Consider the following 7,671-nt stretch of genomic DNA (forward strand, 5'->3'; position numbering starts at 1 on the left):
CTCTCAAGCTGATCCGAACGATGGTGGTCTCGGTTGGAGAGAGGCGCGGCCGCTCTTGTGAGAAGAGACGCTCGTCTCAAACGCGGAACACTGCGGGTTTCGGTGTCTGAGCGGATGAAAAGGGAACAGATTTAAAAAAAAAAAAAAAAACAAAAAAATTGAAATAAATATGGGACAGGAGAATTAACCCCCACCCCCCCCCCCCCCCCCCCCCCCCCCCCCCCCCCCCCCCCCCCTCCTCCTCCTCCTCCTCCTCCTCCTCCCTCAATGGCAGCAGCCCCCGCAGTGCCCCCCCCCATGGGAATGCTGCGATTCTCCGTGTTTCGTTTTCCGGCTCAGAATCTCATAAGAGCAGTCGTCGCCACAGCAACCAGACATGCTGGGTGAAGTCTCGTCAATCTCAAACCTGCAGAGGGGAGGAGAGACAGGGAGACGGGCAACGATCATTATTCAATCAAACAAAACCTTCCTCCTCTACAGTCCAAGTCCGGCCCCCAGCTGCCCTTCTGATATCACTGTGAGGGTAGAGCTGGAGCTCCGAGGGTCAACGAGAAAGCCTTCGCGACGTCTGAAAGACACAATCGCACTCCAACAACACTCTGAATTTACACTCAACGACTTTATAGTATGTTCCCTAGCTCCTAAAGTTAGTACGGAGACTTGGGGGGGGCGGAAAAATTTTATTAAAATAAGGCATTCATTTTTCTCATAACAAAACAGATATTAGAAGGAGGCTGGCTGGTCCAGCGGTTAGAGAAAAGGGGTCTTGATACCAGGAGGTTCAAATCCCGGCTCAGCCACTGACTTGCTGAGTGTGAGAGACCCTGAGCAAGTCACTTCACCTCCTTGTGCTCCGTCCTTCAGATGAGACGATAAACAACCGAGGTCCTATTGGAAGAGACTCTGCAGCAGCAGCAGCAGTTGTTGATGAAGCAGAGTTCACCCTCCTAGTCTCTGCAAGTCTCTCTGGATAGAAGCCTCTGCTGAGTGACTCATTGTTAACAAAATTAAAAAAAAGGAACCATAAAAACAGTCCTACTTACTGCAAAGCTTCTCTGAAAAACTGGTAGGCTCCGTGATTGTGTTTAAATACCGTCAGCATGACTTTCTTCATCTGCGTGCTGAGCAGAGACAGAGAAACAGAGAACATGATTACAACACAGCCAGACCCCTGCGCTCCCCTGACTGACCCTCCCCTGCGCACCACGCGTCTGTGCCTTTACCAGGGGAGACCCTCGGGGACCCCTGCGCTCTCCTGACTGACCCTCCCCCCCTCCCCTGCGCACCACACAGCCGTGCCTTTACCAGGGGAGATCCTCTGGGACCCCTGCACTCCCCTGACTGACTCACCCCCCCCCCCCCCCCCCCCGCGCACCACGCAGCCGTGCCTTTACCAGGGGAGACCCTCGGGGACCCCTGCGCTCCCCTGACTGTGCGACTCCCCCCTGCACACCACGCGGCCGTGCCTTTACCAGGGGAGACCCTCGGGGACCCCTGCGCTCCCCTGACTGTGCGACTCCCCCCCCCTGCACACCACGCGGCCGTGCCTTTACCAGGGGAGACCCTCGGGGACCCCTGCGCTCCCCTGACTGTGTGACTCCCCCCTGCACACCACGCGGCCGTGCCTTTACCAGGGGAGACCCTCGAGGACCCCTGCGCTCCCCTGACTGTGTGACTCCCCCCCCCTCCACACCACGCGGCCGTGCCTTTACCAGGGGAGACCCTCGGGGGACCCCAGCGCTCTATTGCCAGACGTTCCCACAGCACTAGACGATACCTGTTAGCTATGAGCTGAAGGATCTGTATTAAAAACTTCCCCAGCCCTTTCCTTCGCACCCTGCTCTCCAGCTGCACCTCGTAACTGAGGGGAAGAAAAACAGAAAATCATACAAAAGACAAAATCAACACACTGGCAGAAAAAAAAAAAAAAAAATATTAAAACACTTTTCAATGCGTTATCCTTATTGCCGCTGACCTAGTGCAGGATGCGCGCACTTTACAAAGACAGGAGGAGACTCGCTGGCTCTCGGATTTCAAGTTTTCCAAACAGGAGGGCCGATTCCCCCTGAAGAGCCGCTCGCTGCACTGCATGGTCTGTTTGTGCTGCGCGTGACGTCTCGCGACCTGCCGATCACGACACGTGTCACGACAGCAACAACGAGACTTCCACTGCACAGCGGTTTGAGAGCCAGTCCAGGTTTTACATTGATTGTGAACTTCATAATAATAATAACAATAATAACAATAATAATGACGCCTTCAGAATGAATGTAAAAGCTGGACTGGATGAAGCTGCTGTACAATGGGAGTCAATGATAATAATAATAATAGACTCCCATTGCAGAGCGGTTTGAGAGCCAGTCCAGGTTTTGCATTCATTCTGTGAGCTTCCCAATAATGATAATATTATTATTAATAACAGTAGTAACGTTAGCGGCCCCACACACCAGTACAGCACCTCCTCCCCGCACTCCACATCAAATCGGAAGTGAGAGAAAGCGAGGGGGGAGGAGTCAGCGTCGCGCACGGTCAGGTACCACGCGCGGTCGTCCGTCATCTCGTCCCGTTTCTCCCGGTCCTTCCAGCCCCACTCGCTCTGCTCGTACCTGCAACCGGGTCGAGCCACCCAGAGAGGAGAAAAAAAACACCAAAACGAAGAGATTATACAATGAGAAAAGGACCAGAGCGCTGGAGATCTGATTTTATTATTTAGTTGTTTTAACAGTTTTCTCCCCAGTTTGGAACGCCTAATTATTATTTGTATCCCTGCTCATCGCTGCAGCCCCCCCGGTGAGTCGGGGGGGGGAGGCTGGACCCCGCATCCTCTGAAACGCCCTCCTGCCAATCTATCTATCCACAGCGAAGCCGCCAGACCTACAGTGCCGGAGGACAGATCTGATTGACTCCGCTGCAGAACCGATCGGCCACAGGGGGGCGCTGGTGAACCCGCGGACTCCCCTGCCGACCCGAGCCCTCCCCCACCTGGGCGGGGCTCGGACACCTGTATATATACACACATATACGAACGAATGATGTCACAATCCTAAAATTCCAGGGGATGCGAATCTTCTGCTCTCAGCTGTAAGCAGCTTGGGTCCGAGGTCAATAACAGATCTCAATTAAAGGCGCCTCTGTTTTCTGAAGCTGCAATTTCTACCACAATGCTGATGCGATTCCAGTAACAGCGATGCTGCTGCTGCTGCAGTGAATTCCAATCTATCTGAGCGCCAGCACGCTGGGTTCTCGTCTCGCTCAAGCGCAGCTCACTCACAGGGTCTGCATGTTGGCTCTTGTGAGCTCATAGGCCCAGTCAAGTGTGCCGGGCTTCAGCATGGACACGCGCTGACACTCGATAACAAGATTCAACCTGCGAGAGGCAATTACAAGATTCAATTACAACAAGATTCAATTACAATACAATTACAACAAGATTCAATTACAATAACGCACTGACACTCTAAGATTCAACCTGCGAGGGGGGGGGAGAGGGAGAGGTTCATCGGTCTGTTTCTTACCCATTTCTGTCGTATTTCTTGAAAACTGGAAAAGCAGCCAAAGGGTCATCCAGCTATGGAGACAAGATACCAAATACAATTCAATACAGTGTGAACCAGCCCAGAGCCAGCATTGCAAATACAATTCAATACAGTGTGAACCAGCCCAGAGCCAGCATTGCAAATACAATTCAATACAGTGTGAACCAGCACAGAGCCAGCATTGCAAATACAATTCAATACAGTGTGAACCAGCACAGAGCCAGCATTGCAAATACAATTCAATACAGTGTGAACCAGCACAGAGCCAGCATGGGCATTGTAAAGAACAGAGAGGTGTGGTAAAGCACAGGGAAGCATTGTAAAGCACAGAGAGGTCTGGTAAAGCATAGGGAAGCATTGTAAAGCACAGAGAGGTCTGGTAAAGCATAGGGAAGCATTGTAAAGCACAGAGAGGTCTGGTAAAGCACAGGGAAGCATTGTAAAGCACAGAGAGGTCTGGTAAAGCATACGGAAGCATTGTAAAGCACAGAGAGGTGTGGTAAAGCAGATTTATAAACACTGAAAGGATACTGGCCGTCTAATTTTAAGGGTGTTTTAATTTTCTGCGCTGTAGCTGTAGGTCACGCCGTCTCGCTCTCACCTTATTGGCCGATTCCACTCTGGCACACACCGCGTCCAGGGCGGCTCTCTCCTCCAGCCTCTTCAGCTTCTTCCCTTTCGCTTTGTTAGACTTCCTCTGAAAACGGCAACGAGATCGTTAGCCAGCAGCCCGGGAGCTACACCCAGCCTTGCCCAGCCCGCGGAGAGCGTGCCACACGGGAACCCCAACGCCCTCCCGACGAGGCTGCGAACAGCCCGAGGAGGGGCATTCAACTCTCACTTATCAATCAATCCATTTTATATAGCGCCTTTCACAGTGGATCCCCCTCACAGAGCGCTTTGCACAGGCAGGCTGCGAGCTGCGTGTTACATGCAGAGTCTCTTCCAATAGGACGCTGATTTGAGATCTCATCCGCAGAGCACGAGGGGGTGAAGCGACTCGCTCAGGGTCCCGGGCAGAGAGTCAGTCAGGGGCAGGGCTGGGATTTGAACCGGTACAGGTGACCAGCCCTGGACTTTAAACACCGGACCGCACGGCCTCCAAATCCGCTCCTCAGCTCTGAGCTGCTCAGGGGGAGTGGAACCAAACGAACGAGGTCCTGTTGGAAGAGACTCTGCAGCAGCAGCAGCTGATGAAGCAGAGATCACCCCCCTGTCTCTCTGCATGAAAGCATCCGCTAAATGGCTTCACACAATGAGACACATCCTCCATTGCCACAGCTGAGAACTGAAAACCAGAGCTCTCTCTATATACACACACACACACACAATACACACACATTATATACATACACACACACAAAATACACACACATTATATACACACACACACACATTATATATATACACAACAACACACACACAAATACACACACAACACAACACATGTGTGTGTAATACACACACATTATAAACACACATTATACATATACACACACACACACACATTATACACACACACACACAAAATACACACACATTATATATATACACACACACACACAATATACACACACATTACACACACACACACAGAATACACACACATTATACACACACATACACACAAAATACACACATATATACACACATAACAATACACACATATATTATACATACACACACACACGCGTGTTGCGTATGTGGTATGTGTAATATATATATATATAAATACATTTTTCACCATGACTAGGTATATATATATATATATATATATATATATACACATATATATATATATATATATATATAACACACACACACACGATGCGTTGTACATGGTGTGTGTTCTTATTAATTCCGTGTGTGTAAATAATAATGTGTAATAATAATATAATAATAATAATATATTGTGTGTTTGTGTTTAAAAAAAGCGACTAGGTCGGTATGATTTTATTATATATAACAGATATTAAACTTTTCAAAATATGGTGTGTGTGGTGTGTGTGTGTGTCAAATATTTGTGACAGTCTCATAAACGATAACATCTCCACAAACACACACAAAATTATTTGTCCGACATGCACACAGATAACATTACCAAGTGTTGATGTAATAAACAGGCTGTAAGTATTTCTATTGTATATGGTGTGTGTGTGTGTTTAATAAACAGGCTGTGTGTGTGTATTGTATATGGTGTGTGTGTGTGTGTGTGTGTGTGTGTGGTGTGTGTGTGTTTAATAAACAGGCTGTAAGTATTTCTATTGTATATGGTGTGTGTGTGTGTTTAATAAACAGGCTGTAAGTATTTTCTATTGTATATGGTGTGTGTGTGTGTTTAATAAACAGGCTGTAAGTATTTCTATTGTATATGGTGTGTGTGTGTGTTTAATAAACAGGCTGTAAGTATTTCTATTGTATATGGTGTGTGTGTGTGTTTAATAAACAGGCTGTAAGTATTTCTATTGTATATGGTGTGTGTGTGTGTTTAATAAACAGGCTGTATGTGTGTGTGTGTGTGTGTGTTTAATAAACAGGCTGTAAGTATTTCTATTGTATATGGTGTGTGTGTGTGTTTAATAAACAGGCTGTAAGTGTTTCTAATATGGTGTGTGTGTGTGTTTAATAAACAGGCTGTAAGTATTTCTATTGTATATGGTGTGTGTGTGTGTTTAATAAACAGGCTGTAAGTATTTCTATTGTATATGGTGTGTGTGTGTGTTTAATAAACAGGCTGTAAGTATTTCTATTGTATATGGTGTGTGTGTGTGTTTAATAAACAGGCTGTAAGTATTTCTATTGTATATGGTGTGTGTGTGTGTTTAATAAACAGGCTGTAAGTATTTCTATTGTATATGGTGTGTGTGTGTGTTTAATAAACAGGCTGTAAGTATTTCTATTGTATATGGTGTGTGTGTGTGTGTGTAATAAACAGGCTGTAAGTATTTCTATTGTATATGGTGTGTGTGTGTGTTTAATAAACAGGCTGTAAGTATTTCTATTGTATATGGTGTGTGTGTGTGTTTAATAAACAGGCTGTAAGTATTTCTATTGTATATGGTGTGTGTGTGTGTAATAAACAGGCTGTAAGTATTTCTATTGTATATGGTGTGTGTGTGTGTTTAATAAACAGGCTGTAAGTATTTCTATTGTATATGGTGTGTGTGTGTTTTCCAGTTTAATAAACGGCTTTATAATTTCTTCAGGAATGTGAGAGAGGAGGGGAGGCGCGAATCTTACAAAGGCGGAAAAGAAACACAGCAAATAAAATCAAATAAAAAAAACCCATCGTTTTGAACTCGAAACCAGACCCTGAAGAGCCGCTTTAACTAAAACAACAAATAAACACACACACACACACACACACACACACACACACAGACACGAACTAATGCTAATTATTCTGTATACATATATATATATATATATATATATATATATATTTTTTTTGTTTTAATGAATCGGAAATGCCGGGCCTAGCTATTGTGTTTGCTTTCTGCAAGGGACGAGATCCCATATATACAACAGAGCTCTGCAAGGGTTTCAAACATATATTTAAAATACAATCACAAACAAACACATAAATAAATACACAGACATCGAAAGAGAAGGGTTTATAAAAAAACAAAACCATGCAACTGAACATTAAAATAAAATAAAATAAAAAAAAACAATGCAACGGTTTATTAAAATAAAAGCGATCGTTGCTGCCCCAGTTCACACGGATGCATGCATGCAAAAAAATAAATAACCAAAATATAACAATAAAACAACTAGAAACGAGGTGTATATATATATATTTTTTTTTGTGTGTTATTTAGGTCGACTCACCCCCATGGTCGAAATGCACAGCGCTGTTGTCCGACTTTTTCTAAAAAAAAAAAAAAAAAACGAAAAAAAAAAAAAAAAAAAAAAAAAGCTTTTTTTTTTTTTTTTATTATTATTGTGTTAAAAAAAAGTTTTTTTTTATTTATTTTTTTTTTATATATATATTTTCTCTCTCTCTCTCTCTCTCTCTCTCTCTCTCTCTGAAGGAATCGCCACATTGAACTCAGAGAGGAGCGGGAGAGCGCTCCGCCGCGCCCTCTAGCGTCCTCGGCGCGGAGCCGCATCGCCCTCTTTTGCCATTACTTGC

At 45.3% G+C, this 7,671-nt stretch overlaps 1 protein-coding gene across 1 annotated transcript; it reads right to left on the minus strand.

Annotated features, from left to right (window-relative positions):
• Nucleotides 1-247: 247 nt before the first annotated feature.
• naa40 (N-alpha-acetyltransferase 40, NatD catalytic subunit) lies at nucleotides 248-7,460 on the minus strand. The gene is made up of 8 exons (XM_041238000.1): nucleotides 7,368-7,460; nucleotides 4,138-4,233; nucleotides 3,516-3,568; nucleotides 3,272-3,367; nucleotides 2,448-2,606; nucleotides 1,778-1,861; nucleotides 1,044-1,121; nucleotides 248-406 (listed from the first exon to the last, which is right to left on the minus strand). The coding sequence occupies exons 1-8, from the start codon at nucleotides 7,371-7,373 to the stop codon at nucleotides 265-267; spliced, it is 714 nt and encodes a 237-aa protein (XP_041093934.1). The 5' UTR covers nucleotides 7,374-7,460; the 3' UTR covers nucleotides 248-264.
• Between the last annotated feature and the right edge of the window lie 211 nt (nucleotides 7,461-7,671).

This window comes from Polyodon spathula, chromosome 47, assembly GCF_017654505.1.
Source record: "Polyodon spathula isolate WHYD16114869_AA chromosome 47, ASM1765450v1, whole genome shotgun sequence".
In the NCBI taxonomy this organism is placed as follows: domain Eukaryota; kingdom Metazoa; phylum Chordata; class Actinopteri; order Acipenseriformes; family Polyodontidae; genus Polyodon; species Polyodon spathula.